A 17,799-nucleotide genomic window follows, 5' to 3' on the forward strand; every position below is an offset into this window, starting at 1 on the left:
TAATACACACCGCTATCTCTACCGCTGTCGCGGTAGAGAAATCGGTGTCGTAACTCTATCAAACTAGGGCACTCTACCAATAGGTGCCGCACGGTAAGCGGCACCAGGCAGTCATCACAGTAAGGTTGAGGGTTCCTTGTCAACAGGTACCTTTGTGTAAGGTACGTGTAACCTATACACAGTCGCGCCAATAAAGTCTGTAAACGTCGATCCCGAACATGGGTGTATGTCCAGTGAGGGATAGAGGAAGTAGTGATCTCTCCCATTTTCGAGGTTGCGCACCCCGTTAGCCATCTCCTCTGCCAAATTGCTGCAAATGCCTCACGAATTAAAGGAAAGACATCTCGAAACGGAACAGAGGCAGGAGATGGAGCACGACTTGCTGCCTCCTTAGCGAGACGATCTGCGTGTTCATTCCCTGGAACACCAATGTGACCAGGGACCCAACAGAACCCAACATGATATCCTCGTTGTGTTAGAAGGTATAGCCACTCCAGGGCTGATAAAACCAAAGGGTTAAAGAATATAGTGCAAGAGGGAGAAGTAAGACCACTGCGACAGTCACTAAAAATTGTAAAAGACGAAACTGGTAGAGTAAAAATTATTTGTAAAGGTAGGACTATGGCAGACAGCTCCGCAGTAACGACGGATGGCACTGAAGGAAGGCTGCCCGACCAATAAAAAGAGAGGAAAACCACACTAAATCCAACGCCTGCGTCGGATTTGGAACCATCAGTTAAAACCGTGTGTGGGACAGAGCTGGCAGAAAATCCTTCTTGCCATCCATGGCAGGGCATAATGAGATAACAGGAAGCTGCCAATAACCGACTCGTGGGAGCCGGAAAAAGTACACAAGAGTGAGGTCGATAGATAACTCCCCCATGAGATTTGCAACTCTAAGGCCAAAAGGTTTAGGGAGGCTTGGTCGAGTGACATTTGCTGCAAAAATCGAGTCCCGCAACATTGACAGACAAGGGACAGAATCGGGAAGACGGTGGGTGCGAAACCAACACCGGAGCATCAAAGACTGGCGCCGGAGGTCGAGTGACCAGAAACCAGCATCCAGTAGAAAGCTAGGTATTGGAGATTTCCGAAATGCACCTGTAGCCAAGCGGACCCCAGCATGATGCACGGAGTCAAGCGTGCGTAGTCGTGCATCCGTTGCGGATAAGTAGATCTCAGAGCCGTATTCCAGTTTCGGAAGTATGAGTGTACGGTGAAGCAGCAGCAACGTGTCCCTGTCCGCACCCCAAGAGGTGTGACTTAAAACCCGAAGAAGGGATAGTGCCATCCTGCAAGACGCTTTAAGAGAACGGAAATGGGGAACCCAACTAAGATGGTTGCATCTATTGGCTAAATATAAATAAGGGATCTGGATGAACGCCACGATTACGACAAAAATGCATAGACACGGTCTTTAAGGTGGAGAAACGAAAACTATTTATGTTAGCCCAACTGGATACTCGATTGATTGCTAGTTGAAGCTTTCGCTCAATCAGTGACATCCTAGCAGCAGCAAAGGAGATGCACAAGTCGTCCACATATAAAGAGCTTTGAACGCCATCTAGTAGAGTATCTATAACACCATTTATTGCGACTGCAAATAGTGTAACGTTAAGAATACTTCCCTATGGGACACCGTCATTTAGAGCAGTAGCATCGGAGAGAACTCGAACCCGTAAAAGACGTCTAGGTAAAAACTGCTGGATAAAAATAGAAAGGTGGCCACGGAGACCAAATTTAAACAAGGGACGTAAAATCCCATGACACCAAGCTGTGTCGTAGGCCTTCTCCAGGTCAGAAAATACAGTAACCTGGTGGTGGTGATTAGCAAAGGCCTCACAAATAGAGCATCAGTAGTAGACCTCATAATTACGGAAGCCATACTGTACCGATGACAAGTACTTCCCCCTCTCCAAGTACCACATGAGCCTTACATTTACAATCTTTTCTAACATTTTACAAATAAAAGACGTCAAAGATATAGGACGGTAATTCGTAGCCTGAAGATGATATTTTTAAGGCTTCGGAAATGGGAGAACCACTGCCACAGCCCAAGAAGGTGGAAAATCACCGGTGTGCCAAATCATATTATATACATTTAATAAAAAGTTAAAAGCCCGGTCAGACATGTGACGCAAAAAGGCATAAGAAATGTCGTCTGGACCAGGAGAAGAGACATGACACTGGGACAAAGCAGTCCGAAACTCGGAGGCAGAGAAGGGGACAGTATAAGACTCTCCTCCAGCAGAAGAAAAGTTTATGCCCAGAGATTCCATTCTCTGACGTGAGCCCGGGGCTGCACGATGCCTCCGGGAAACACTAGCAAAGTGCTCGGCGAAGAAATCGGCGACAGTCCTAGGATCTTCCACCATTCGCTCAGCAGACAACAAAACTGGTGGGGGAAGAGAAGAATACTTCTCAGCAATTCGGCGGACTTTGTTGAAGACATCCGTAAGAGGGGTGTGGGCATTAATGGAAGGCACATAAGCTTTCAAAGAGGCTCTTTGTGCCTCTTTCAAAACGCGGCGGGCCTGAGCTCGGCAGCGCCGAAAAGCTTCCAGGCACTGCGGGTCCCCAATATGTCACCGGAGACGAGCAAGCCGCCCGTTTCTCTTGCACAGCTTTAGTGCATGCTGCGTTCCACTAAGGAACGGGACGCTTAGTAAAGCGACTTGACGTCCTAGGGATTGTCTGAAGAGCTACTGAAATAAAAAAAATCGGTAAAATTATTAACAGCCTCAGCACATGTAGAAAAGTCAGCTAACGGACGGATAAATGAGCTAAGGTCTGTGAATTGAGGCCAATCTGCCTTGTCTAAAACCCAGCGTGAAGGCCGGGACTGTGGCTCAGAGTTCACAGATTCCAAAAAAATAGGAAAGGGGTCACTACCGTGTAAATCCGGTAGGACCGGCCAATTAAAATCAAGGAAAGAATTAGATGTACACAGAGAATGATCGATAGCTGTATCGATAGCGATATCCCAGTAGGACTGTGGAAATGTGTAACATCCAAAGAATTTAAAACCTCCAATCCCTCATCCTTAATAAAAGAACCTATTAAAACCCCACGAGGAATACTAGCACCTTCATCCCACAATGGATGACGGCCATTAAAATTTCCCAATAAAAGGAAAGGCGGAGACAGCTAACGCACCAGGCCGTCAAGCTCACCCCTGGAGACAAGAATCCGAGGAGGGTTATATAAACTGCAAATAGTGTAGCATCGTTCCATAAAAACCTTAACAGCAACCACATGAAGGGGAGAGTTGAGTTCCAAGCGAACAATAGGTATGTCTTGACGGACTAGGATAACTGTGCCACCGTGGTGGCCCTGTTCGGAGAAAGGAGCGCTAAAAAAGGCACGATAGCCAGGAGGACTAGAATAAATACTATCATCAAACATAGTTTCTTGCAGAGCTACACAGCCTGGAGAGAACTCCGACAGTAAAGCTCGGAGTTCCCCCCACGAGGTGCAAAGGCCTGTACAGTTCCACTGTAGAAGCTTGAAGATAACTATTTAGGTGCAGTGGACGGGCGAACCTTTTGAGGCTGCCCGTGACTGACCTGACTAGAAAAAATCAAACGATGAGAAGACACCGGGAGTTGAAATGTCGTTGGACCGCAGCCTTTCGGCCTATCGGTGGGTGATGCGAACAATCATCACCGGTCCTCGGAGGACGAGGATCAGGCAGGACTGCACTTTCCGATACAGTGGGTCCACGAGGGACGGCTGTGACAATATTATCGGACGTCTCCATGCTAAGACCGTCCTCAACACAAGATGCCCGATCTGAGACGGAGGGCGTCACAGAAGGCTGGACAAAAACAACTGGAGCTACCATTGCAGAGCGGTCCATGGAGGACTCACGGTCATATGCACCGGGAGAAACCTTAGATTGTTTAGGCTGAGCTAAATCGATCGACTCCGCAGAGCCGCGGTGCCGTTTGGTCAGGCCCTTGAAGGGCTTAAGAGATACAGGTGGCAAATGGACATCTACTCAATGGGTTAGTTTGGTCAAGTCCGCATTATTCTCGTCGCTTCTTGCAGGTGACTCAACTGAGTCGTCGGACAAAAGGGCAAACCTTTTAGTCAGATGAACAGGACCACAGAGCAAGAGGTAGCAGGAGGAGATGTCTTCGGACCAGGAGACTCAGATGAAGAGCGAGCGGCCAATGAAGCATAGGATGTCGCACCAGTACCGGCCTTCTGGCGGTACAGGAGTTCACGGCGGGCGCTACCTAGGCTGATGAAATGAGTGTTAGCAAGCTGTAGAATGTCCTGCTCCAGGCAATACCTGGGGCTTTGCCTGGAACGTACCTGGTGAGCATCACGGCAATGGAAACAGTAAGAAGCAGCATTGCAATGTTCCTCAGAGTGTGAATCTAGTGCAGAGCAATTACCAAATCGAGAAGCCTCCTTGCAGGAGCTTTTGCCATGGCCGTAGCCGTAGCACAAGAAACATTTAAGAGGACGGGAAATAAAACGCCTCACTCTAAGATTAATAGGTCCGACATTAACACGGTCAGGGAGGGTGGACCCAAAAAAGGTGGGCAGGATCATGTTGGAGAAGTTCCTCATCTTAGTCACCTTTTGGACTGAGTTAGGACACATAGCCAGTATTTCCTCCTCAGGAAATTCATAGAGATCCTGACTGTACACACAACCTTTACTGTAATTAAAGGTGGGATGTGCCTTAATAGTCTAAAACATGTTGTCAGAAGGACATGGTACATGTTGCAACATCCTTGCCTGCGTGATATCTTTCGCTCGCACTAGCAACCCCTATTACGTTCACCGGTTAAACTGGTAAGATTGGCATCGGAGAGCCGGTGAACAATAACAATAAAAAATAACACTGCAGGTTCAACTGGTGAGGAAATGCAAAAGGGGGTCACTTTAAAAAGCTATTTTAATAACCCATAATGAAATTGACACATATATAACAAGAAACATGAAACACAGATATATAACATGAAACACAGGAAAATGACATACACATATACATATAACACTGTAATAAATACAACAATAAAGAACCCAACTTAATACCTAACAATAATCCTAATCCTATATAGAGGCAATGTGGAAAACACGGACGAGGGGAAGTGATACTTATGCGGTGTCGCAGTGGTGAAATGCTGGGTGATGGTTGATCCCACGGTAGACCCAAGAGGCGTTGTGTTCACTGGTTGAGGCTTGGTTCTCAACTGCCAATCCAGAAAGCCAAGAGCTGGCTCAACACTTTCGGTTGAGTCGAAAGGGGCCGCATGAATCCAACTTCGGGACAGTAACAGGGCTTCATGAAACGGTGACGTGGAGGGTTCATGAAACGGTGGCGTGGAAGGTTCACGAGACGGTGACGTGGAAGGGGAGGCGGAGAGGTGGCGAACGAGGTGACAAGCGGAGGAGGTGATGGTAGTAATGCATGTTACGGGCGGGCCGTAACATTTCCTTCCCCCTAAGACCTCCGTAATGGGCTCATGAAGGAGGTGAGACGGGAGATCTTGATAAGGCGTCGGCGATGATGTTGTCCACCCGCGGGAGTGATCCGGCGTCCAGACCACTGTTTCCGAGGAGAGAAACGCCATGAGGTGTTGGAAGGCTTGGTCACAGGTCGGGGTCCAGTGGAAGGGGACGGAAGTGCTGATAAGGTCCGTCAGGGGGGCGGCCAGGGTGGAGAAGTTCTTACAGAAGCGTCTGTAAAACCCAGCCATCCCCAAGAACCTCATGAGAGCTTTCCTGGTGGTAGGAACAGGGGAAGCCAAGGATGGCCTCCACGTTAGCTCTCTTGGGGTGAACCTTGCCGTTCCCCACCACATGTCACAGGTAGACCACCGTAGACTTCCCGAAGGTGGACTATGCCAGGTTGATTGTAAGCCCGGCTTCCTGCAACCGACCCATCAGCCTCCGAAGACGGGTCAGATGTGTCGCCCAGTCGTCTGCAGTCACCACCAGGTCGTCCAGATATGCAGATGTTCCCTCCAAGTCCTGAGTGATGTAATTTATAGCCCTCTGGAAGGTGGCGGGAGCATTAGACAAGCCAAAGGGCATCACTGTGTATTGGTATAGTCCGAAGGGGGTGATGAAGGCGGATATTATTTGGGCCTCGTCCGAGAGGGGAATCTGGTAGTAACCTTTAAGTAAGTCTATAGTGGTTACAAATTTGGCTACTCCTATACTATCTATAAGGTCCTCTATCAAGGGCAATGGGTAGGAGTCTGGCACCGTCACTTTATTTAATTTCCTGTAGTCGGTGCAAAATCGACTACTACCATCTGGCTTAGATGTTAACAGGCAGGAGAAGCCCAGGAGATATACTAGGTTCTGCAAGGTGATGACAGAGCAGATAGTCTACCTCTTTTTTCATCAAGTCTCTTTTAATGGGTGAAATGCGATAGGCTGGTTGTCTTATAGGCTTGATGTCATTAGATATTAATGTTATGTCATGTTGGATAGTATTACAAACTTCTGGAAGGTCACTTGTGATTTCAGAAAAGTCTACCAATAACTTTTTAAGATCAGACTGTTGTGAAGGTGTTAAGGAAAGAAACACCTCATCAAGGTTGGACATGATTTGGCTGTTTGAGGAGCGTCCTTTAGGTGACGAAAAGAGGAATTCGATGTCGGACTCTTCCTCGGGGGGCACAGGACCAGACTCCTTCCCTACCAGACATACAGGTACAGTGCGAGACAAGTCGTCCTCTGGTTCTCTGGAGTGGTAAGGTTTCATTAGATTAATATGAACTAGTTGGGAATCCTTACGACGGTCAGGAGTGTGGACCACATAATTTAATGGACTTAGTCCTGGAGTGGGGATAAAAAGTAAAACCTTGTCTCCTGGTTTGAAACTTCTCATGACAGATTTGGGAAGAGAATTCTGTTGCATTTTAGTTTGAGATTTGAGGAAGTTTGATTTAGCAAAAGATCTGACTTCACTGATTTTATTCTTAAGGTTACTGATGTAGTCAGACACACTGGGGCTTGAAGGAGTATTTTGAGTAAACCATTGATCCTTTAATATTTTGAGAGGCCCCCTGATCTGTCTACCATAGAGTAATTCAAAGGGAGTAACCTAAAGAATCTTGAGGAGATTCTCTTAAAGCGAAGAGAAGGAAAGAAATACTTTCATCCCAGTCTCCTTGATGCTCCAAGCAATACTTCTTCATCATGGATTTTAATGTTTGGTGAAACCGCTCCAGACAGCCTTGGGATTGGGGTGGTAAGCCGAGGAGGTAACATGGTCGATGTTTAGCTCATTCACTATCTGTTGGAAAAAATGGCTAGTGAAATTGCTACCCTTGTCAGACTGAATTTGTTTTGGAATTCCTACCGAGGTGAAAAATGTATTAGATGTTTTACAATGGTCTTTGATGTGATGTTCTTAAGAGGGAATGCTTCAGGGTACCTGGTAGTGGGATCCATGAGGGTTAACAAATACTGATTCCCTCGTTTGGTTTTGGGTAAGGGCCCTACGCAGTCTAGAATGATCTTTTCGAAGGGCTCCGTCTGAACTGGAATAGGCGTCAGAGGAGCTGGCACAAGGCGTTCGTTAGGCTTACCCACAATTTGACATATGTGACATGTTTTACATAGTGTGACACATCCTTTTTCATTCCTGGCCAAAAAAATGTTGAAGAGCCTTCTTGTAGGTTTTTTGGATGCCTAGATGACCTGACAATCCATCATGAGCTAGTTCTATAATGGCTGGTCTTACAGACAAGGGATGACAACTTGATGTGTTTCTGACCAGGTGTCTAGTTGTTTCAGTTCAGGAGGTCTGTAGGCACGCATCAGGACTCCTTCCTGATAATAAAAACAAGGCAATTTAGACATATCCTTTGTCTCACTGGCAACATGTCTGATCTTAGCCAAAGTGAGATCCTGTTCCTGAGCATTAATCAAATTCTCCTTTGAAATGATGTTATTATACAAGTTGTCAGTAGAGGCAATCATTGGTGGAGGAGGTGATGAAAGGGCAGGGGACTTGGACTGAGACCTGGTGACTGCACACACTGGGAAGAAGTGAGGGATGTTTCGTCCAGGGTCTTAGTGGGACTTTCTGTTAAGGGAGAATCAAGAACAATTAAGTTTGGAACAGCCAAGTTACCCGCAAGATCATTACCCAGTACAAGATGTACCCCGGTACTGGCAGTTCACCAGGTTTAATGGCTACCTCAACCTCTCCTGAAATGAACGGGCACTGTAAGCTAATATTAGCCAAGGATAGGAGAGCTGTGATTCGAGACCTGTAAGGATCACCTTCTCCCAGTGAAAGCCTGTTTGATGTTAGGGATGACATCTTCCCTTAAGATGGATTGGGCAGCACCTGTATCACGCAGAACCTTGATATTTATTGCCTTGTCTTTACCATCAGTCAGGGACACTTTACCTTGATACATGTACGAGTCATAAAGTTCTAGAGGAGAGTTGACAGGGTTAGCTAGGGCCACTGGTTTCTTGTTCTCAAATGTGTTAGGTTTAGGGGCCACAAAAGAAAATTGACGTTGAGAACCCTTGCAATTTGGGTGTCTACATTTCTGGATCGTGTGACCTGGCTTCTTACAGTATGTACACCAGGGGGAATTATATGCATTTGGCGAGAATCCGGTTGGCTTACCACCCGCCCCCAAAACCTTCCCCAAAGGAGGACCTAACATTAGATAGTGAACCACGACCTCTACTACCCAGGGATCCCATCAACAAAGCAAACGCATCAGCCACTTTAGCGGCAGACATAAGATCACTCTCTCCCGTTCTTCCACATGCCTCAGAATATTAAAGGTAACTTGTTCTTCCATTCTTCCAGGACCATTAGATTGAGCAACTCCGAAAAGGTGGTAATGTTAAGGGCGGCTAACCATTTCTTAAATTGTCTTAGTTTCTCACTAGCAAATTCAACATAGGTGTGAGACTCTGGTTTCACATACTTTCGAAACTGTTGTCTGTATCCATCAGAAGTGATAGAGTAGGCGTCTAGAATGTTACCTTTGATCTCTTCATATTCTACCTCATCACTAAGGCCGTTGTATACCCTATAAGCTTTTCCTACTAGCTTAGGGACAAGGAGAGACACCCACTGATCCTTGGGCCATTTATTCCTATTAGCAATGCTCTCAAAAGCGCGAAATGACCCGTCAACATCAGATTCATCAAAAGGGGGAACTAGCGGAGCAGCTGTAGCAGGATTAAAGCTTGCTAACTGTTTCTTTATATCTATTTCTTCCCCTCTAAACTTAGCGTCATTTCGTAGGGCTAACTCCTGAATTTCTAACTCTTTCTCCTGCCTTCTAAGTTGTAACTGAAATTCTCTCTCTTCCTTTTCTGCCTGTAGTTGCATTTGTTTTTCCTGTAGTTGCATTTGTCTTTCTTGTTCTCTCTCTTCTTTTTTTCTGCCTGTAGTTGCATTTGTTTTTTTTCTTTTTTTTCTGCCTGTAGTTGCATTTGTTTTCATGCATCCGGTATTCTAGTTTAAGCTTCTCAATTTCCCATTGACTTATCCTACTCTTATACTGTTCTTCCTGGGGACTGTGTATTATAGTCCTCGTAGAGGCTGACATGGGAGTTAACTCTTCTATGGCATTTCCTAGCAACTGACCTTCTTGCACTAGATGTTCAACAACTACATTCTTAATGACCTCTTTAGTCATCTGAGACGTGATGGGAACATCAAAATGTTTAGCGATGGTCTTCCATTGGTCCTTCTTTATATTAGCATCTTTAAGTTGTTCCAGAGAAGGGTCGGCACAAAATCTTCAACGTTAAACTGAGCGGAAGCCATATTAAATAGATGTTAAACCACAACAAAAAAAAAAAAAATGATAAGCGAATTACTTAAGTGAGGAACTTGGCAGAGTGATAATAAAGGCAACCTTGAAATTACCTAGATTATACTTAAGTAAACACTTATGAGTACAATCACTAATGAGGGTAAACTAGAGAGTTACGGCATTAAGAGGGATCCGGATTACTCTAGTTACGAGACTTGAGAGTGAGGAGCGAATTGTACTGAGACTTGTTATTGATAAGGAGGCGGATTAGTCTGAGAGACTAGTTAAAATGGCCGATTCTAACTAGCGAGAAAAATGATCCGCGAAGTGAGGGATTGAGGGTTCGCATGAACATATGATGATCCCAACACTTGGATAACACTTATTACACACCTGCCTATGTGCAAAAATAGAGATAAGTGCTATCGGTGAACACGCCTTTCTACCTGGTTTCCTGCTCTACCACTGCTATGCGATACCAATGAAAGTCACGAAGCACGTTTAACCCAAAAGGAGCCACTTGATCGCACAAAGGTAAATTTAAACCACACGCAGAGTAAGTCACAGAAAAAACACATCAGAGTCACAACACCACAGAAACACAAGCAATCACAGAAAAAAGTCACTGGAAAAATGGAACACTGAACATGGGTTATAATGGTCCTGTCACGGTCGCCAATTGTTACGTTCACCGGTTAAACTGGTAAGATTGGCATCGGAGAGCCGGTGAACAATAACAATAAAAAAAAACACTGCAGGTTCAACTGGTGAGGAAATGCAAAGGGGTCACTTTAAAAGCTATTTTAATAACCCATAATGAAATTGACACATATATAACAAGAAACATGAAACACAGATATATAACATGAAACACAGGAAAATGACATACACATATACATATAACACAGTAATAAATACAACAATAAAGAACCCAACTTAATACCTAACAATAATCCTAATCCTATATAGAGGCAATGTGGAAAACACGGACGAGGGAAGTGATACTTATGCGGTGTCGCAGTGGTGAAATGCTGGGTGATGGTTGATCCCACGGTAGACCCAAGAGGCGTTGTGTTCACTGGTTGAGGCTTGGATCTCAACTGCCAATCCAGAAAGCCAAGAGCTGGCTCAACACTTTCGGTTGAGTCGAAAGGGCCGCGTGAATCCAACTTCGGGACAGTAGCGGGCTTCATGAAACGGTGACGTGGAAGGTTCATGAAACGGTGGCGTGGAAGGTTCACGAGACGGTGACGTGGAAGGGAGAGCGGAGAGGTGGCGAACGAGGTAACAAGCGGAGGAGGTGATGGTAGTAATGCATGTTACGGGCGTTGGAGGAGTTCCTCATCTTAGTCACACCATTGCTAGTATTTCCTTACCATATTTTGCTTGAGGTTAACAGTCCCTCAGGAATCGTGCCGATCTCTTTGTAATATCTTTAGCTCGCACAAGTACCGGGAGGCATGAATAAAATTTCCGCGCCATTTTTATAGTACGCCACAAACCAACGTGGAGGCGGGATCTGGCGGACTTCAGGAACTGAATTCTCTAAAATGTTTCAAAAGATTTGGGATGTAATCCATGTCACTGTCTGAAATATTGCGAGAGTGGAGAAATTCTGTTTAAAGCCAGAGCTGGCAAGGGCAGAGATGCTACATGTTCATAAGCCAAACGGGCTTCATCACATGACAAAAAGTCACATAGCAGCGGTTAGAAGGAAAGTCCTTATCATAAATAAGTCGAATGCGAACAACCGTGCCATACACCTTGAGAAGTGAGTGCAAGGCGTGATAAGAAAATGATGGAATAACATTTACCATCACAAGGGAGTCATATGCAGCAGAAATACGTCCCTCAGAAGAACTCCCAGAACAGGAGACTGCAGCGGGAGGCTCTTGTGGAGGGGAATCCTCCTTCCCACTCAGACCTGAAGATGTCGTCTCGCAGGCCAGGTCAGCCACCTCACGAGAACCTGACAGTTTTTTTTGTGTTTCACCATATGTATAAAGTTACACAAAATATGGCTCCAGGGGCAAGGGAAACCACTTACTGGGACTACAATGAGAGGGTTTGCTGGCTGCGTGGACGGGGTACCTCGTCCCCATGCGGACAAGTCGTTATAAAATCAGGTCCCACATGATACGAAAGTTTGTCCACGAAGCATCCCAGCCTGGACACCCAACCATCCAGCACAGGAAGGCCCCTATTGGGCGATCCCTCCAGCGGGTGGCTCCGCTGGTCCACTGGCAGCCTACGTAGGAACCATTTAGTCTGGCCCCTCACTGGCGACCGTACTAGCATGGGTAGACCTCTCCCCCTCGAAAGGGCAGAGCAGGGGCTTAAGCCTACTCTAGCCTAGTTCGCCAGGTCACAGGGGCAAGCCCCCCCACCACGACAAGGCGGTTCCCATCTGGGAATATTTCGGCGGTGAGAAAGAGGCTCAAGATAATTAGTCAGAGAAGGGAAGTTTATGAAATGAAAAACTTTTGTTTCCACCCTTTTTAATAAAACTGTGTGAATGGAACCTACCAAATACGCGAAGATTTAATTTCCAAACTGCCATCCTACGGATTCTATCCTTTTCTCTGCAACTTTATCTCAAGTTTCCTTTCCGACCGTTCTATTGCAGCCACTGTTCTTCTAAATCAATTAACAGTGTTGTTCCTCTGGGTTCTGTTCTATAAACCACTCTCTTTCTATTATTCATCAATGACCAAACTTCTTGTCCAATCCACTCAGAAAGAGGAGGTAGTAGACACCGACCGAAACAATAAGATCTAATAGCACTAGTTCAGGAGGTGCTGTGAACCTTCCATTAAAGCTAGTTGTGATCTCGCTGAATGTTTCCCTTTGTGTCTCACAACTCAAGCGGGTAGTCACAGCCTACCCTCTAAAGATAACTCTCCTTCTTCACACAAAACTACATGCACTTACCACACATACACCCTTCACCACAAATCAAAATTTAAAAGAAAAATGGGACCCCAAATAAGCAACGCCTCAGAGTCCCCCTCTGGGGAGGGAACCAAAAATGTCCCCAGGTCGGACACCTCTTCTGTTGAAGACCACAAATGTCTTGATACCTCCCTCAACTTTTTCTACATTAACTTCTGGAACATTCGCGGTCTTAGATCTAATTTTCAATCTGTGGAACACCACCTCTCCTTTACTAAACCTCATCTTCTTTTCCTCACCGAAATACAGCTATCTGAGCAGCTGACAGTAGCCCCTTCTCTGTTCACTCCTACTTTCTCAATTCTCATTTTCATTCCAAAGTTGGATGTTGCGTCTATGTTCGCAACGACCTAACTTGCTCTCGTGCCCACGCTCTTGAGTCCTTCAAATTTTCCATCATCTGGCTATGACTTAACAGTCATTCTGAAACTGAATTCATCTGTGATGTTTATCTCTCCCCTAACTCTTCTGACTATAGTAAATTCTTCGACTACTTAACTTCTAAAGTGGAGCACATTCTGTCCCTCTACCCTTTCGCTGAGATTTCCATTCTTGGAAATTTCAATGTTCACCACCATCATTGGCTTTCCTTTCCCTTCGCTGACCACCCTGGTGAACTAGCCTTCAACTTTGCTATCCTCCATGACCTAGAGCAACTGGTGCAACACCCTACTCGTATTTCTAACCGCCTTGGAGACACGCCCAACATTCTTGATCTCTTCCTCACCTCTAACCCTTCTGCTTATGCTGTCACCTTTTTGTCTCCGTTGGGCTCCTCTGTTGGGATCACAATCTCATTTCTGTATCTTGTCCTATTTCTAGAATCCCTCCACATGATCCCCCAAAGCGAAGGTGCCTCTGGCGTTTTGCCTCTGCCAGTTGGGGGGGACTTGAGGAGGTATACTCAGCCTGTTCTCATGCTATACATGATAAAAGAGGTTGCCAACAAAAGGTACTTGAGCCATCCATCTCCTGAATCTCATGCACTTTATATTTCTGCCCGGAATCATGCCAAGTCTTTCCTTCAACTTGCCAAACACTCTTTCATAAATAGAAAATGTCAAAATCTTTCAAACTCAAACTCTCCTCGTGACTTCTGGCACCTAGCCAAAAACATCTCAAATAACTTCACTTCTTCATCTTTCCCTCCTTTATTACATACTGATGGCATCACTGCCATCTTTTTTTTTTGTCTCTAAAGCTGAACTCTTTTCTCAAACCTTTGCTCACATCTCCACCTTGGATCATTCTGGGCTTGTCCCTCCTTCTAATCCTCCCTCTGACTATTTCATGTCTACAATCAAAATTCTTCGTAATGATGTTTTTCCTGCCCTTACTGGCCTAAACCCTCAGAAGACTTATGGACTTGATGGGGTCCCTCCTATTGTTCTCAAAAACTGTGCTTCTGTGCTTGCACCTTGCCTGGCCAAACTCTTCCAACTTTGTCTATCGAATTCTACCTTTCTTTCTTGCTGGAAGTTCGCCTACATTCAGCCTGTTCCTAAAAAGGGTGACCGTTCTAACCCCTCAAACTACCGTCATATAGCTTTAATCTCTTGCTTGTCTAAAGTTTTTCAATCTATCCTGAATAGGAAGATTCTCAAACATCTGTCACTTCATAATCTTCTGTCTGATCGCCAGTATGGTTTTCGTCAAGGTCGCTCTACTGGCGATCTTCTGGCTTTCCTTACTGAGGCTCGGTAATCCTCTTTTAGAGATTTCGGTGAAACTTTTGCTGTTCCGTTAGACATATCAAAAGCTTTTGATAGATTATGGTATATAGCTTTGATTTCAAAACTGCCCTCCTACGGCTTCTATCCTTCTCTCTGCAACTTTATCTCAAGTTTCCTTTCCGACGGCTCTATTGCTGCTGTGGTGGACGGCTACTGTTCTTCTCCTAAACCTATTAATAATGGTGTTCCTCTGGGTTCTGTCCTGTCACCCACTCTCTTTCTACTATTCATTAATGACCTTCTTAACCAAACTTATTGCCCTATCCACTCCTACGCTTATGATACCACCCTACATCTTTCTACGTTCTTTCAAAGACGTCCAAACCTTCAGGAAGTCAACAGATCACGTGGGGACGCCACGGAACACCTGACTTCCGATCTTTCTAAGATTTTCGATTGGGGCAGAGAAATCTAGTAGTTTTCAATGCCTCAAAAACTCAATTCCTCCATGTATCATCTCGACACAACCTTACAGACAACTCCCTCTTCTTCAATGACACTCAACTGTCTCCCTCTTCCACAATTAATATTCTCGGTCTGTCCTTTGCTCATAATCTTAACTGGAAACTTCACATCTCATCTCTTGATAAAACAGCTTCTATGAAGTTAGGTGCTTTGAGGCGTCTCCGCCAGTTTTTTTCGCCCCTCCAACTGCTTACTCTGTATAAGGGCCTTATCCGTCCCTGTATGGAGTACTCTTCGCAATTTTGGGGGGGTTCCAGTCACACAGCTTTGCTTGATAAGGTGGAATCGAAACCTCTTCGTCTCATCAACTCCCCTCCTCTCACTGAGTGTCTTCAGCCTCTTTCTCACCGCCGAAATGTTGCATCCCTTTCTATCTTTTATCGCTATTTTCATGGTAACTATTCTACTGATCTTGCTAACTGCATGCCTCCCCTCCTCCTGCGGCCACGCTGCACAAGGCTTTCTTCTTCCTCTTATCCCTATTCTGTCCAACTCTCTAATGCAAGAGTTAACCAGTACTCTCAATCATTCATTCCTTTCACTGGTAATCTCTGGAACTCCCTCCCTCCCTCTGTATTTCCGAATTCCTACAACTTGTCTTCTTTCAAGAGGGAGGAATTGAGGCATTTGCTCCCCTAATTCTGGCTGACGGTTTTGACACTTAATACACTTCTTAGAGAGCCAGCACTCAAGTGGGCCTATTTTTAAGTGTCTCTTTTTTTATTTGCCCTTGGTTGGTCCTCTTCCCTACGTGATAAAAAAAAAAAAGAAAAACAATATCCAATTGGAGATGAGAGAAAAACTGACGGAGACGCCTCAGAACGCCTAAATTCATAGAAGCTGTTAGCAAGAAATGAGATATGAAGTTTCCAGCTAAGATTATGAGTAAACGAGAGATCGACAATATTTAGGATGGTAGAGGGAGACAGTTGATTGTCAGTGAAGAAGCGGGGATAGTTGTCTGGAAAATTGTGTCGAGTTGATAGATGGAGGAATTGTGTTTTTGAGGCATTGAAAACTACTAAGTTTTCTCTGCCCCAATCTGAAATCGTAGAATGTTTAGAACTCGGGCGTTCTGTGGCATCCCTGCGTGATCTGTTGACTTTCTGAAGGATTGAACGTCTCTGAAAGGACGTAGAAAGATGTAGTGTGGTATCATAAGCGTAGGGAAAAGGGCCAGCCAAGGGCAAAAAAAAAAAGAAAGTAAAAAAAAGGCCCACTTGAGCGCTGGCTCTCCAAAGAGTACAAAAAGTGCCAAAACCTTCAGCCAGAATTATGGGAGCAAATGCCTCGATACCTCCCTCTTAAAAGAAGACAAGTTGTAGGAATTCGGAAATACAGATGCAGGGAGGGAGTTCCAGAGTTTACCAGTGAAAGAAATGAATGATTGAGAGTACTGGTTAACTCTTGCATTAGAGAGTTAGACAGAATAGGGATGAGAGGAAGAAGAAAGCCTTGTGCAGCGTGGCCGCAGGAGGAGGGGAGGCATGCAGTTAGCAAGGTCAGTAGAACAGTTACCATGAAAATAGCGATAAAATATAGAAAGGGATGCAACATTTCGGCGGTGAGAAAGAGACTGAAGACAGTTAGTCAGAGGAGGGGAGTTGATGAGACAAAGCAAACCTGTGTGACTGGAACCCCCCAAACATGCGAAGAGTACTCTAGACTGGGACGGATAAGGCCCTTATACAGAGTAAGCAGTTAGAGGGGCGAGAAAAACTGTCGGAGACGTTTAGGAGTGAATAGGGTAAGAAGTTTGGTTAAGAAGATCATTAATGGATAATAGAAAGATAACGGGTGACAGGACAGAACCCTGAGGAACACCACTGTTTATAGATTTATGAGAACAGTGGCCGTCTACTACGGCTACAATATAATGGTCGGAAAGGAAACTTGCAATAACGTTGTAGAGAAAAGGATAGAAATTGTAAAAGGGCAGTTTTGAGATCAAACTCAATATATATATATATATATATATATATATATATATATATATATATATATATATATATATATATATATATATATATATACACACACACACACACACACACACATACACACACACACATATATATACATAAACACATATATATATATATATATATATATATATATATATATATATATATATATATATATATATATATATATATATATAATATATAAAGAAATAAACCATGAAATAGAAAGTTCAGCACAACAAAATTAATAGACTGGGAATGGGAAAGGCATAGGGGACAAAAACATTTGAGGACTGGAGAAGTGAGACACTGATTGCTAACAGCCGCAAAACTAAATGTTGGTGCTGGGCTAATATGAGTCCAGGTGGTCGCCTTGCAGCAGGTATTGACACACTGGGAGGAGAGGCTGTCCGCGTGGGAGCAGGTCTCCCACAGCATGGCATTCCAGGCAGTAGTGGCGCAAGTAATTCGAGTTAAGAGAGTGGCACAGAAAGAGAGAGAGAGAGAGAGAGAGAGAGAGAGAGAGAGAGAGAGAGAGAGAGAGAGAGAGAGAAAAAAAAAAATTTGGAACATTAAAAACTAATGAATACAAACTTCAGTATAATAATTTTCTGCAACTGTCAGAGAAGTCATTAAAGGTATATTGGTATAATGTGTCTCAATAGCACAAATCCCTTCGTCAGGTTCCACACGTCAACCAGCATGCCTGTGCCGGAGATCCATCAACTTGGAATTGAGGAAGTCGACCGCATTGAGACAGAGATGGCCAAGGTGAGCAACAATTTCCTTCGTCGTTGGCCTTTTCAAGTTGCTAGAATATAAAACGTATCTGAATAATTGTAATCCATTTTTAGATAGCGATCAATACTGATAACCAGATATGAATAAGGTATAATAACATGGTCTTGTAGTTCT

General features: G+C 44.6%; 1 protein-coding gene across 1 annotated transcript in view; it reads left to right on the top strand.

Moving 5' to 3' along the window:
* LOC123509762 overlaps positions 1-17,655 on the top strand; it is a gene marked incomplete at both ends in the record, with an annotated part of 40,124 nt that extends 22,469 nt beyond the window's left edge. Inside the window, 1 exon segment of the mRNA XM_045264283.1 lies at positions 17,568-17,655. Coding sequence (XP_045120218.1) covers positions 17,568-17,655 — 88 coding nt within the window.
* Positions 17,656-17,799: the final 144 nt, after the last annotated feature.

Source organism: Portunus trituberculatus, chromosome 27, assembly GCF_017591435.1.
Source record: "Portunus trituberculatus isolate SZX2019 chromosome 27, ASM1759143v1, whole genome shotgun sequence".
Lineage (NCBI taxonomy): Eukaryota > Metazoa > Arthropoda > Malacostraca > Decapoda > Portunidae > Portunus > Portunus trituberculatus.